The sequence below is a fragment of the Tinamus guttatus genome, unplaced genomic scaffold (assembly GCF_059628265.1).
Source record: "Tinamus guttatus ecotype Peru unplaced genomic scaffold, ASM5962826v1 Tinamus_guttatus_pri_ptg000260l, whole genome shotgun sequence".
Taxonomy (NCBI): domain Eukaryota; kingdom Metazoa; phylum Chordata; class Aves; order Tinamiformes; family Tinamidae; genus Tinamus; species Tinamus guttatus.
The window spans coordinates 2,436,501-2,452,178 of NW_028288794.1; the positions used below are offsets into that span (position 1 = coordinate 2,436,501).

Below are 15,678 nucleotides of genomic sequence, written 5' to 3' on the forward strand. Positions count from 1 at the left end.
TTGATACAAATGACTAGTTTTTCAAACTAGCCTTAAGCATTTTTCAAGACATTTCAAGCAACTGTTAAGCCAAAACCCAATTACAATTGGGAGGGCAATGCCAGGCTGAAGATCTCTCACCAGATTATTCACCAGGCCTTATTTGAGGATTTGTTCTTAAACCAGTGGGGCAAGAAATTGTATTTCTTCCTTAAAGCACTTTCTGTATAACTACTGTCATTTAAAATTACATGAGGTTGAAACCTGCATTTTCATATTGAAAGTATTTGGAAATTTATTATCTGAACAAATTAAGAAGAGTTCACATGAATATGAATTTCTGTGCAACTCATGTTCTTAACCAACATTCTCTGCCCAGAGAAAAAGGAAGAGCTTTATTCAATACGCACCTCAGCAATAGCTAGCTAGTGCCTTCAGGGGAAGTGAATTGTAAATACAGGATAAGTTGCTTTGTTTAAAATATAATTAATTCATAAAATTCTCAGTTTGCAGACCACTTAAGTTTTTTTTTTTTTAAATCTTTTGAAAAGAACAAGGTTAAACATGACAAGTATTGTGCTTACATGTGAGTAAATGCTGTGGTTTTTTTTGTATTTGTTTTAACAAAACAAAAAAAATTATTTAAATAATGATAAGTTACACCTCATCCCATAACAGTCTCTGAAAACTGCCAGAGGACTAGTGCTTGTTCTGTCTCTGAAAGCATGTGGAAAAACAAAGGGTCTGACTAGTATTTGCTTATAGCTGTTGGCCATATATGCTCAACTGAGAAGGATCACTCTCCTCCCCACATTTACATTTGATTCACAAATAGGCCAAAAAAAAAAAGTCATTTTGTCCCAAATACCAAGCAGCTTTATCACCAATTCTATAGTGAAGACCACTAGCATTAACTGTATTTAAAAAAAGAAAACATTGTAGATGGACTTTGCAGGATCATTTAGCCCACCCTATGTGAGAATGTACCTCTACTCTATAGTTTTGATTTTGGCAAAGATTTACTCCCATTAGCAGGCCCAGGCATCATTCAGAAAAGGAAATATTTATAGTTACCACCAGTTACATGTTGCAGTCAAATGTCCTAATCCAAAATTCACTGTGCTAAACTAAAACGCCTACTTTTAATCTCAATGGCCTCTAGATCTAATCCTTAAATAATTAACTGAATTATTCAATGATGTGTCCCTGCTGATAGGAAGGGTCAAAAAGTAAGTTTCAACAAGCCACAGGAAAAGCAAAGATGAGAATTTTAGAATTGCAATCCGTATATTGAGAAAGTTAAGTAAAATAGTTTAGAAAGTCTAACAAATTCGCAAAAATACTGGATTTGAATATATAAAAAACTACTTTCTAAACAGCATATTTAAGCAATGTGTTAGAATGAATATCCTATATCTGTGTGCTGAGGGATTATTACTGACATTTGCATCAAAAATATTCAAGGTAAAGACTCTTCTCAGACTTACTCTTTATGGCCTTCATCTGAAAAAACTGAACAAGTGTACTAATTTAACCATGGTAATAATCTCATTACATTCAAACGGATACGGATGTGTTTGAAGTTTTTCATGCATTTAATAAGCATTAACTGTATAAAAGTTTACCTCAGGAGTAATTATTAAAATCAGAGAAACTGTCCCAGTGCAAGCCTGCTGCACTGCTGCACATTAGAATCCAGCTCCTACTAATTTTTGATTAGACTGGGCATTTGCACATAGTTCAATGTACATGAAACTGCATACTTCGTGTGCACTTGTAAAGCATAACATATCACGGGAAAAAAGTAGGTGGAGCCGTTAAGCACCTTCTGCCACAGTTAAATCTGAAAAGTAAGCATATAGCTTTGGAAAAAAAATCATTATTAAATAAGTATTTTATACTCACTGTGCGAGACTTGTGACCTCACAGAGTTGCTTTAAAAATGCACTTACATTCTAATAGCTGCCTCAGTTCTGTGCACTGAAACTATACTGTTGGTGAGATTTAGAATCAGTATTATTGCCTTTAAGTTTATAAGGCTATAGGCATAGGTACCACTTACATTAATACAGATGAATTAGGGAAGAATTCTAGAAGTAGGGTACAGATATAATTTAACTGGTACTTTCATTATATTATTTTATACTCTTAGCAGTTGGCTGTCAATCATTATTTAACTGACATTGTGATTGTTCAACTTCATTTTGGCAGAAATTGTATTTTTGTGCTTTTTTAGTGAGCTGTGGCTGTTCAGCTTCTCATATAGAAAAATTTTGACATTTTGGTGTTCAAAACTCAGATCGCAAGCATTCTGATATGCCAGAATCCCACACGATGCACACAACCCATGAAAGAAGCAGTTTTTCCTTAAGCAAGCAAGTTTCAAAACTTGGCTTGACCTTTTTGCAAGTCCCACAGCCAAGTAACTTGTAGCCAGGCAGCCAGGACCCCGCTCGGGTGGCACTGCAAGCGCCGCTGCTGCTGCGCTAGCGCCGTCCTGCAGACGCCCCGGGCAGGTCTGAGAGACACTGGCTGCTCACAGCTGCTCTGGAGAAACCAGCACCTGCACAGAGCCGGTTTGAAACGCCCAGGCGCTCCCGTGGAACCAGCACTAGGGCCACGGGACAGCTCCTGCTCGGCCAGTGCCCAGCACCGAGGCCCCACAGCTCCAAGGTGCTCAGGATACTCGGAAGCTTAACCCCTTTCAGCATGGGAGCGACCCGTAAGCACAGCCTAACGGCTGAAACACGCTATATGCAAGCTCAGGAACACTAACTACGGAAAATAACACATTGCAATAGTTGTATTAACCTCACCATGTATCAGATCTAAAATACATATCTATATCCTCAGCTACTGCTAACATACAATATGGCAAAAGGAGTTGCAAGAGCCTTTTTTCCTAATATTTAAAATAGAATTGTGGTAAGTGCTGTTTGTATTTGGAGGCTCATAATCAGCACACATTTCCACCTGATCATTCAGGAAACAGGATATTTTCTACAGCAGGAAGGGGGTTTGCAAGTAAATTACTACTTCTCACTATAGTTGGGTGCAGGTATTTGTAATAGAAATGCTCATAAAATAGATTATGTCCACCACAACATATTTACTTTAGTTGATCTGAGAACACAAAAATAATCTACGAAATGTAAAAGAAATAAGGACAACAGACAGCCTGAACAACAGATGGCATTTTTCAGAATACACCAGTTTCTCAGAGTCTGAACTCCATGGAATTTTTATAAAAACCATAAGCATTAAGCCCTGCAACTTAAAAAACATTTGCTGTATTCCCATACATAGACACATAAATAAATGTGTATACAGGCATGTGTGTGCCTGCGTATTCAGAGCAGGGTTGTTCACTGAACGAGAGAGACACTGAGAGAGACAGAGAGAGAGAGACAGAGGGGCAAGGCAGGAGTTGCCACAACTGAGTAAAATATTCAACCATGGTCTAAATGGTTTTCCAACAGGTTTTTAAAACAGAACTGTACCTACAGAGTTCTGAAGAACTTGTGCTTTTATATATAAATATTTGCTTTTTTCTGTAGCCAAACTTCACGCAAACACACACAATGGAGATGGAGCGTATACAATAGCCCCAGCATACATAACAGAAGATTCCTATGTTCAGCAGTTTTTAAACTACAGCCCTTTAATGGAGTACTTTGCAGAAAACTTGATTTTTACCCACTTTCTCTCAATGAGCCCCACTTAAAATTGGAGCAAATTAAAGTGGCAGTTTACACCTTTTATGGATATAAGACTTTCATTCACCTCCTTGGACAAACAATAGGACTCATTCTGATCACTGATAGGAAAAATTGTATTTCTCCAAAATAGTAGACAAGCCCTACATGGCCAGTTCCCCATCACTGTAAACCTTGATGGGACAGATATGGAGCCATTTGCATGAGTGAAGTATCTATGGGTGACATAGCAAATATTCAGTCACTAGTAACAAACCAATTAGTTTATCTGGAAGACTACACTGAAGAGTAGCTGGTCTCTTGCTGACCAGCCAATATAAGCAACTAGGATAAACCCTTAATTTTTTGGTTTGTATTCTGAAAGACAAATTTATTGGTCACCTGCAAGTGTCACTCCAAACACACTATTTCTCTCTCCAGAAAGATATTCTTCCCTACAATTTTCAGTGCTCCTGAGATAAAAAAACATGACAGAAGCCACAGAAAGGAAGGAGAAAGATGAATGACAAAGAAAGTGTAATTTGACTTCCATAACATATGGCAAGGAGGGGAAAAAAAAAAAAAAAAAAAAAGCATAACATATGAGAACTTTAGAAGATCCATAGACACATGGAAGAGTTTGCAGCAACTGAAAATTACTATGAACTGCACCTCACCCTTAGTTAGAATTCAACTACCAAAAGAAAAGAAAAATCTTGGGAAAAGCTCTGAAGTTATTGAGGATGAACCCTGTCCATAAAGGACCATTCAACCAGGCCTATATTCATTGATTAAAAAGCCAAGGCGTAAGCATTAATACACAGAATTGTAGAAAAAGCATTAAAGCTCTGCTTGATTTTGCTAGCTCTCACAGACACCTATCATAACCCGCAAGCTTCCTGTTTGCAAAATCATCTTCCGTAGAAAGAACGGAACAGCAGCCGATTCATTCAGACTGTCTTCCACCAGCAAAACCAACCACTGCGTCAGTTCTAAAGAACAGATGCCAAGTGGAGGACATTAGTAGTAGAAAAGTTAGCATTAAGAGATTGTACATCCTTGAAGAACATTTCCGACAGTATAAATCACAGTGAGAAGGGATAAATAAACCCTCCTGAATGGCCCAGATACTGACTTGGTTAAAAGAAATTGGTGGTATTTTCTGAAGAAGTTTTAACACTTTGGATGCTATTTTTCTGAATATGTTGAGCCACTTTTCCATTAATTTCTAATTCATTTTCTTGATAAAGAGTGACATTTAAATTATGTGCTCCCACCCGAACATTCAAGGGCTATTTAGGCCCACCAGCTCATGTCCACACTGCAGAACTGTACAGCTATTCATCAGACAGCCAGAATTGTAGATATACATTCCTTCATTTTTCCCATTGTCCTACTGACAGTCCATTACAAAAACCAAAAACACAGTTTTCACAGTATTTTTTCCTCAGTTTGGCTAAATCTACTCTTTCCTTTGTTACTCCTGCCTTTCACTTCTCTCCAAGCTCAACTTCTATTGACTTACTGAACTGTGTAACTGTGTCATTCTTTCTTTTCTCTACATTATCATCCCTCACACACTGTTTTTGCAATTCTTAAATAGATATTTCGGACTCAGCCTTGTTAGTTGGGTCACTTCAGTAATACCAAAAGCACAGATGCTAAAATGGGGGGGAGTGGAGGGGTTGTTAAAACCAACAAACCACTTAACACTCAATCATATCAGTTGATTATGCCCACCACCTTCCTACTTCCTATGAAATTCAATTATAACATACATTAACTGTGTTTCTTTCTAATAAAGTGTCATGTCAGAGCTCTCCAGAGTATAGAGAAGCTTAATAAACACGCTAAGTCTGCACAGGAGCAATTCTACATGGTACAAACAAAGAGTGTTTTCAGTCCTCTGTGCACAAGGGAACAGGGATTTCAGCAGTCTTGGATTGGGGTAGAGATAAATATGGACCAAATGTGCTTTAAACCAAGGTGGAAAGGTAGATCTGAGTCAAAGCTTCTCCAAAATACATGTGTTTTTATAATTAGAAACCAATGTTTTTCATAGTCATGTTCTAGGATGGAAGATGCCAGGAATATATTACAAGATTATGTTCTTACCCAAAATTCTAAAGGGACATTCTACAATATATATTAATAAAGATCTTCATCTTTGTAAGTTTGAAAGGCTATTTATAGCGAAAGAGATGGATCAGCTGAAGTGACTTAACATTTGATTTTTAATAGAAGCTGCCTGAAATATATTTTAGTACGTCAAAGCTATTAGTTTGAACTATCTTATCAAATCATGCTACATCACGACTAAGCACTCTAACATAAATAAAAGAGTAGTCTTCATGGCTGTATAAATACACTATTTATTTCACAGTGGAGGAATCTATTATACTGTCAGTACAGCTTTCCCTTTTCAACACGGTGAGAACCTGGAGGGTTATACAGATAGTTATATCTATAACTAAAGCTTTTAAAAGCAAGGTTTCTCATGACCAGTTCATAACCAATACTGTCTTGGTTATTGGCAACTATTCTGCCCCATTGAAGAGCAGGGTCTGAGCAACATTTCCTTGAGGGTAATAGCATTCCTCAGCCTATGCAGAGTATTTCCTTTAACATTTTTAACACCAATTTCCCCAAACATATTTTAGTCAGCAATTTTAGTCAACAAGATTAGGATTGTTAGATCACAAGGTTTTTAAAACCAAGGAAGAACAAACAAACAACAAAAAACCCACAAACCACAACTGAACCACATCCATGATGAATAGCAAGATAAAACACAGTCCAAAAGTTGTGCCAGACTATTCTCACTCTTTCCTGATCCATCTTTCCTGAAATCGCCCAGCAGAAAGATAGCAATATACTGTGCAATTATTCAAGTGCATCAGACATTTCTACAGTAGGTCTTGGGTTCATAACTGCAATAGTGAAATATTACACACATATTGCCATCTCATGGCTATTTTAAATACTAGTTTAAAATTTAAAAATCTATTTCCTCACAGATCAATATGCAGAATTCATACTAAATAAAATTTCTCAGATTTACAATGTGAAAGCACCAGCTTTACATTTAAAAGAGATGGAAAAAATCTGCCTCAGATTCTCTCGTAGTAGTTACTATTTTTACGACTTGGCTCAGACTTGCTTTAATTTCTTTATTTAGTAAGAAACTGCAAGCTTGCCAACTCTAGGAAACGTTAAGTACTTCAGTAAATTCATCATCGATATAGGTCATGCATTCGAGGGAACAGGAACAGGGCACGTAAGTTGGGTTCCACGGTGCCCAGAGGGAATGTCGGAATCGGGCAGTGATGGAGGAGAGTGACGAGCACCACGCCGAGCGCCCCTCTCCTCTGTCCCCACTTTGCTGGGCTGTGACCGGGCGGCCACACGAGGTGGCTCGGCCAGGCCACCGCTCTCCTCCATCAGTCACAGCTCAGCGGGCAGCACAGGGACTGCCAGCGCTGTCATGTCATTCCTCCTCCATTAAAGTTCAGAAATCACCACAATCGGGGCCAAGCAAGTCAGCAAAAGCACAGGGGAGCCAAGAGATGCGGAGGTAGCAAACTGCAGCATATCTACACGCAAGCGATTTTAATATCCTAGGCAGACTTTCCAGAGCATCCAGCCAAATCACCTGAACAGCTCGAGACCTTAAAAACTGGAGTTTGGTTGGTGGCTTTTCTATTATTATTTTTTTATTTCTGGAGCTCTTCTCCAACAAATAAATCTCTCATGCAAAACATCAAGTAGACAAGTTTCTGCATTTTCCTCACTTATTAGAGCAGAGCCTCCAGCTGGTCCCAACACCTGGAAGCCCTGGAACCACCTGGTGCCCTAGACCCAGTCCTGCTTGATGAGAAACGTGTTGCAGCTGCCTCACACGAGGAGTTTATAGCTTCTTCCCAGAGTTTGCTCCCCAAGCTGGGGGTGGTTAGACCCCAGCCGTGGGTGTGCAGACCCTGGCCAAGAAGGGTCCCCGAGCTCTCCACTCCCACGCTCCCAGGACCAGGCGAGGGACTAACAGCCTGCTCGGCGGGGACGGGCAGATGCTCCGCGGGGCACGGGGATCCCGATCGCGCCTGGAGCCACGGGTGCCTCCCCGATGCGCGCGGGGCTCCATCCCCGCCGCGCGCGCGGCCATCCCGACGGGAGCGCAGGGAGGGAACGGAGCAAAAGAAGGAAGAAGGGGGGGTGTCGGGAGAGCCATTACCAGAGTTTTGTTGCCGTTCTTGCTGAGGGGACCGCGGAAAACTCCCTTGATGTTGCGAAAGTGCCCGTTGCTGAGGTGCGCCGAGCTGATGACGATGTAGTAGCACTCCATGGCGATGGTGGCAGCGGCGCGGGCGCCGCGCGGCGCTGTTATAGCGGGCGCGTTGCCGCTCCGCCGCGCCGGGCCAATGGCGCGCAGACAGCGCGCGGGCAGCCGCGGGGCCGCCCCGCGCTCCGCTCCGCCCCGCGCCGCCCCGCGGGAGCCCGCCCGCCCGCGCCGCCGCCCCCGCGCGCCCCGCGCTCCGCTTGGTGCGGCGGAGCTGGGCGGGCAGAGCGCGGCCTCCCCCGCAGCGGCGCGGGGCTGCGCGGCCGCGGCTGAGCCGGGAGCGTCGCCCGAAACTCGCAGGCAACGCCCTGTCGATGCAGGAGGGAGAAGCGATGGGAAAACGCTCAGGACGCCCCGCCGGCTCCGCCGTTCCCTGCGGGAGCGGCCGCGCTCACCAGATCCCAGCGGTTTTCCCCCGTTTCCTCCCCCGCGGCGGCTGCCGCAGCGCTTGGGGTGCGGGCCCGGCCGCCGCAGCGGCGCGAGGCCTCGGCGCCCAACGGGAAAAACGCGGAAAAGCGGGATGCGGTGCAGGCTCCGGCACGTCAGTGCGCAGCCCGTGCCCTCAACCTTGGAGTGCGAGCGCTGCCCGCGCCGTTCCGCGAAGCACCTGGCAAGCTGCGGATTAAATATTACGTACAGGGTAACTGCGCTATACACCACACTGCTTACACACAGCGGCTTTTTCTTTGTGTGATGTGTAATACACAAAGAAACACTTATTAAAAATGCTTAAAATATTTCCCCTGCCCCAGGGATTTATGATTTGCAGGGTTGTTAGTTAAGTTCATTACTTATCTCCTTACATGGCTCATCTTCTAGCCTACTTTATTTTTGATTGCTAAAAATAAATAAATCAAGATTTAAAGTGTGAAATTCCAATGCCAAAAGAGGAACACCTACAGAAAATAGTGTCAGACCCATGATATAACATCACAAAATGCCTCCCAGACAGCACTTTCTGCTGGCAACAAAATAGCATGATCCTATCACCTTGTCCTCGAAAATAAAGGAACTGCTTCCAGGAAATTCTGACGAGTGCCACTTTCCTGTCAGAATTTCCTGGCTTTGCTATTTGTATCATTGACAGAGGAAGCAATGATTTATGATAAGTGCCTTCCTCCGATAAGAGTTTTCTCCTCTCTACTTCCCTCCCTACTGTGGGCAGCAAATTTTGACAGGTGTCACTCATCCTTCAGAACTGTCAGCCTTTTGAAGGACTCATGCAAATGGAGAAAAAAAAGTGCAAGTTTTGGCAGCTGAGACACAGGTGAGACATCACAATTTGCTACTTCTTGTTACAGCCAGAAAACCTGAGTGAAAATGTACAGGCACATAATACTACGCTATTTTTCTGCTTACAAGTATGTATATGCATATCCAGAAATGATCAGCAAGATTATTAAAGCATAAACATGAAGCTTATATCACCAATGTGTAATTACACAGCACATTTAAGGCTCAGTTGCAGTTTTGGGTGGGATCACAGGTGTAAATAACACTGGTGGACTCTGAATAGTTTTAAAGTTGCAGGAAACTCTAAGATTATGGTGGAGACTTTGGTGGTGGTGATGGCAATGGAAAAAATTGCCAACTGGAAGCTTCAGCCAGGAAGTCTTTTTAGGCATTGAGGTTCTGTCTTTCAAAAATAACACATAACACACCTAAGCTTAGGTGTGCCAGTATAATGCAAAGACACAGAAAAGAGAATAAAAATTAAAAAAAAATATGCAACTCCTTTCTGGGAGTAAGACTTAAAACATTTCCAGACGTGGGCCAGAACAACAATATTTTCCAGGTTTTAAGTATAACGTTACTGGTGTCAGGACGCTGTGGGGATGTGAGACTCCTTGCGATGTGAAGTTACTCCACAGATTCAGCACCGGGGAATGGCGCATTCCCGCACTGACCGTTACATTACATATCACTGACGTATTTAACTATTAAAATCCGCGCGCACGTTCCCGGTATCGTCTGGTTGCTTTGGGGTCTTTCCGAGGCAGGCAGACGCTCTTGGCTACGTTACGAGGATATGGGGAACTGCACAGGACACTGCAGCAGAGTGGGAGCAAGAGAGGAGCAATCCGCTCCCGAGCGCAAGTGTGAAGGATCAGCGCTCTGCAACAGAGCACCTGAAATCACTTTAAAAACTGCTATAGCTTCTGCTAACGAAGACAAGGGTTGTCCTCTTTATTAGACAAAAACCTTGTTAAACAAGGCCACTCCATTCCTCCAAAACCCTGCATAAATAAACAATGAATGTTATTAACTGGTGTAAAAGCCATATGCTTGTGCTCCATTCCTCTTCCTTCTGACTGGCTGCTCTGATACTCCTATCTCCACTTTGTGATTTCCTTTAATCCTTTACTTTTTCAATGTCTCATTCTGCTTCACCACAGCGTGTTGTTTCAAGCTTAGATGCTTCCTACTTCCAAAATCTTTTTTTTTTAATATTTTAATAAATTGCTAAATTCAAAAGTCCCTAACCTTATGACTCCCACATGAAATCAATCTTGCATCTTTCTGTGTCTATCCTATTCCCCTCACATTTTCTGTCCTATTTCTCTGAGTAAATACCTGGTTCTTGATCTGGGCAGTTAGACTGCTATTTATTCAAATTTCTGCCATAAAGTAATAGCCAGTGTCGCTGATTTACTTACTCTCATTTTTTTTTCCACTTGATACTGCCTATTTGGAAAAAAAAAAAAAAAAAAAAAGATTTTTCCTATACAAAACTGGAAATATCTGCTCAAGAAACAGGATATGGATTTGAGACAGTTTCTAGAAGTGAATGAAGTGCATTCATTGAGATAGACTGTTTTTCTGCCAGTGACAAATATAATACTCAGTAGTCTGCAGTTTAATATTTAACAATGTTCATCATTCAAGAAACAGTCCTAGCATAATACAGAAGAAAATATTTAGTGGTATGAACAAGCCCCTTTTGTTAAACGCTCCTTAAAGCACGTCACAGGCTCTACAATACCAAGGCAATATATTCTGAGAAATCATTTCACTCCCTCTTGAAACCCATCCGTCATGGACAGAAGGAAACATCTATACAGAGAGTCACAAGAAACCCAAGTCAGCTCCCATGGCAATTCTTACTGAATTCAATAAAATTCAGTTTATCCAAAGAGTCTCCCCCGTATGTAATCTGATGCGTGAGATCTACCTGCGTACCCTTTCCACCACTTCTGATACTTTCAGTCGCCTTTTATTGCTCTCCTTCATTTCCTCTCCTACTTCTTTCACTTAGCCTCCCATGTTTTCCCCTGTTCTTCAAATATCTTTCATCTTCACATTCAGATGAAGGAAAATCAGACTATTTCCTTTACCTTTCAGATGCTCTTATTGTGTAATATACCTCAGGCACTGCATTACACATCCACGCACCCCTTGTGAGTGTGGTGAGACTAGAGAAAGGGCAACTGGGGCACTCTTGCACCCCAGTTCCTCAGAGCATCCTGCCCTGTATCAGAGGATAGAGATACACAGAGAATATAGGGAGCAGGTTCCCAATTTCGGCTGTACAAGCTAAGTGGAGAGCTGGTATTGCAGAAGCTAAGGAAAACCAGCAGCATCTTCCTGGGTGTGATGGTGACAGCAGCTCTGTGGCAGGCGCTGGGATCTCGGGCACAGTCACCCGCTCCGCTCGCTGCAGGGCGCTCAGCCTGCTCGCACCCATGTGCCTCATCAACCTGGCATCGGGCTGGTATTCCCACCTGGAATTGGGAGATAAATGTGTCTGTTATGAATCAAACACACTGTTCTCTCTATATTCTCTTCTTAAAGTTCATTCTCCAAGATGTCCCACCTGCTCATGTAAACTCCTGGCATGAGCCTGTTGCATTTTTCCTTCCCTAACCTCTCCTCTCCCCCTCTAACTCTCAAGCTGCAGCTTTAGGAGAATATGTGACCAAAAATCAAGGCATCATGAAAGAGTTGAGTGGAGGGAGGCGTTTACAAGGGTCGTAAAACACCTGCTGATCCAGCCAAGGTGAAAGAGTCTCCTTCCTAAGCAACTATTGGCCGTTGCAAACATTAAAAGTAAAATTTACTACACTGTGTTAAACAACACAGCACTAGGCTTGCAAGCAAATCGTCCATCACCCACACTTGAAGAGTGACTACAAGAAAACCAGACGGACACCTACAACAACACCTTCTCCAAGACAGCTAAGAACAAGCTATGATGGATTTTGAATTTCCTAACATCTAGTCAAGCTAATCAGCCAAGTCAAAATGGAACGTGGTAAATAAAATCAGATTAAAACAGGTAACAAATGAAGGTAGGAAAAGTACTTAAGTGCAACTTCACTGGCTGCAAAACCTCCATTTTTAATAAGTGATTGCTATATAAAAGTCCTCTTCAGCTTCACTCCTACAGCAAACTACTGCAACATTGCAAGGAACATTATTTCAGTCATAGCATTGAAAAAAAATCAGTAAAACATATACTGCTCCCCTAAAATAACTCAAAATGAAATGCAGTTAGACCACAGAATTTGCGCACTTCCTGAGAATCAGCTTCTTCAGTATGTCCAGAAAATAGCTCCTAAAATCCTGAATGCAAATTGCATAGCTAGCAGAGTTTTAAAGTCAGCAGGACATTAATTCCATAAGCAATATCCCAGGAGATTTCAAGCAGACTTCAATGTCTTGTAATTTTCTAAAAAGGGAGCTGAGTAAATAATGAGCATCAAGTTCTAATTTTTACCAATTAAAATTTTTACTAATTACGTTTTAATTTTAACCAATTAAAACTTGCTCTATTAAAATACAAAACACTTCAAAGATGCTCAAGAAGCTAAATGCTTGCAACCAAAATAGATGAAGCATCAAAGAGAAAACGCAGCAAATGAAAGCAAATAAATTAATAAATATGAAAAGTATACATATTGAGATCTAGGGTAGCAGCTGAGTTGTGTCCATTTACCAGGAGTATATTATTTCCCTTGCTAATGTCCATGCAGCTTTTTCTAGAGTTACAAGATCATCAAAAGCATTTGAAAGTCAAGGGAAAACCTCACCTCCAGTGAGCTTTGATTCATTTACTTCAGGAGAAGGTATTTCCACAGGAAGAAGTCCTGAAGTTCAGGACTTGGCGTTAGATCCAAGCTTTTCCACTGGGTGGTGGTAATGAGATCAAGAACTTCAGGAAAACTAAGATTAGACTAAGTCACAACTAGTATTCATTCATCGTCTCTCTCTATATAGGTAGGTATGTATATGAATATATGTTCACAAGGGAAATGTATGCAATCATTGGTTTTTATCCCACGCTAATGAAAGGATGAGGAGAATGCTTTCTAGTATTGCCGAACTTATACTGAGCATTATAAAAAAGATGATTATGACAGAAAACTTTAAAACGTTTTTGGCAGGGCTAGTGTACTAATTCTAAAATTCATCTTAAACACCATTCACTTCATTATTATTCAGTTCAACAACATAATGCTCTCTATGAAAATAACAGAACCAGAGATGACACTGAGACAGGGCAGGAAGTAGCACTGCATTATTTCTGAATGAGCTGATATAAATTAGAGACCCACTGGGGAAGAAAACAGTGGATAATATTTTAATAAAATTCATCGAGTTCAATGTGTGACACATTATTAGAGCTCTTTGTCATAGATCATATGATCCATAATAGTCACAGAAAAGAGTGAAAATGAAATTAAAAATGATGTGTTATTTCCCTAATATTAGCCTTTTAAGTGAGATCTAATTTTTAGAAGGGGAACACTTGGCATCATCTCACAGTCAAACTATTTATGGTTGCAGCCTCCCAGTTTAAGACCCATAAATCAAGCAGACATTAATTAGTTCACTTTCACAGAGTGCTTGTTCTAACAATACCAAAACACAGCAGAATATTAAGTACATTCTGGGGACAGATATTTTTAATATTGTGTGATATGACACATTGCCAGGTGTAATTTACATCATACCTATTTACTCCCTAGCTTATATAAAAAGCATGTAATACAGTTATATACATATATAACCAAAGATTCTGTTTTAAAACCATCGAAAGTGCTGAAATTCGTTATGAACATTTGTTTAAAGCAGTCTTTGTGTTTCCTAGGCTTTAGACCACATGACACATTTTGTCAAATCCACTGAGGGTCTTTCTTGAGAAAACTAGTGTAAGATTCAGAGTCTAACATCTACATTGGTTTACTGTTCTAGACTTAAGTTTCCACACTTTATTTGAATAGACTTTTGTGGCTAATTTACTTTTATTTTCTTTGGCTCTTCAAATTCAAAAATTCCTCACAGGAAAATATATGAGCTGCATTATACATGAGAAAAATAAATAACTAAAAAATCTATGATTAAAATGCACATAAACACACGCAGTACTTCAGTATTTTTAAGTACTTGTTATGGTCCTCATCCTAGGTGGTACTTAACACTATCGACATACTGTGTCAAAGGCCCTGTTTACTCATTAGAAGAATCATATAGTGTTTTTTTTTCCTTTAATACCTTAGCACTTACCTTATCTGTCTGTCTGTAGAATTATCTGTCAAGAAAGAATTCTAATTAGAAACAGACATGCTAAAAATACTATGCAAAGAATTCATCCCAGTTTTCAAAATGTTAATAATTTATGTGCTTAATTAAAAGTAGCCATATCAAGATGGCCTTGAGCATATTAAAGATTTGTGCCTTGAAAATTTTCATTATAAGAAACAAAGTCGATTTTGTTCTAAAAATAGAGAGAATTTCCAAAGCTCTGTATATCCTTGCTGGCATTTTGACAATCAAAAAACGTTCACATAGTTCATTTAATTAAATAAAATCTAACTAGCTGAAACTAAATAAAGCATGTTAAGTTTTATCTAAAAGCACATTTCCCTGGGTATCTGTAAGACCTATGCAATCAGAAGACAAACCAGAATACTATTTATAGTAATATCAAGACAGTGGCCATTGGTTCTCTGAAAACCTGTGCTCAAGCAGCAACACAGCATTTTTAATCCACCTTTTCAGTTGCCTTAGAGCTACATGGCTCTGGTATTGCTGAACTCTGAATTAAAATCGGTCCTTCTTGTTTCAGGGTGGAAGGGAGCATGAAATACTCCTACTATTAACACTTGGGCATTAATTTAATGAAAGTGATATGCATTCTGCCTTCATTTATTTATTATCTGAGTGGAAGGCAAGTTTGTGTGATGTTCAGATTTCTGTGCTCTACAGAGCACAGTTCAATCATCCCTTTAGAGCAACATTCCCTGCTGATAAAAGGGCATAACCCACTTCCATTGTTTCATAATTATGGCAGAAGGTATATATTTATAATGTTAGGAGCTTAATTTTCCACTTTCATTAGTGCTAGGTACACTCCAGGGTACATGTAACACACTTGCACAATTGTATTTTATTCCTTATCCACTCAGACCTGGACTTCACATAGGATACCTATTAATAAAATAGAAACACTCAAAACTATGCATTCTTGCTTTTGCAGAATTTCCACACCATAATTTCCTTAGCAATTTACATTTGCACTGACCATAGCAGGCATTCCCATTCAAATCAGTGACGCTAACGTATTTGAAATTAAAAAAGAAATGAGAATAATAAAGTATATAACATTTTAAAAGTCAAAATAAAAATAAAACCCAGTGCTTCCCCACTAAGGTAACTCTTTAAGCTTCC

General features: G+C 40.4%; 1 protein-coding gene across 1 annotated transcript in view; it reads right to left on the reverse strand.

Annotated features, from left to right (window-relative positions):
* Window positions 1–8,013, reverse strand: part of ZNF804A (zinc finger protein 804A) — a 126,229-nt gene extending 118,216 nt beyond the window's left edge. The window contains exon 1 of the mRNA XM_088526978.1: window positions 7,903–8,013. Coding sequence (XP_088383104.1) covers window positions 7,903–8,013 — 111 coding nt within the window. The remainder of the gene's footprint in view (window positions 1–7,902) is intronic.
* Window positions 8,014–15,678: the final 7,665 nt, after the last annotated feature.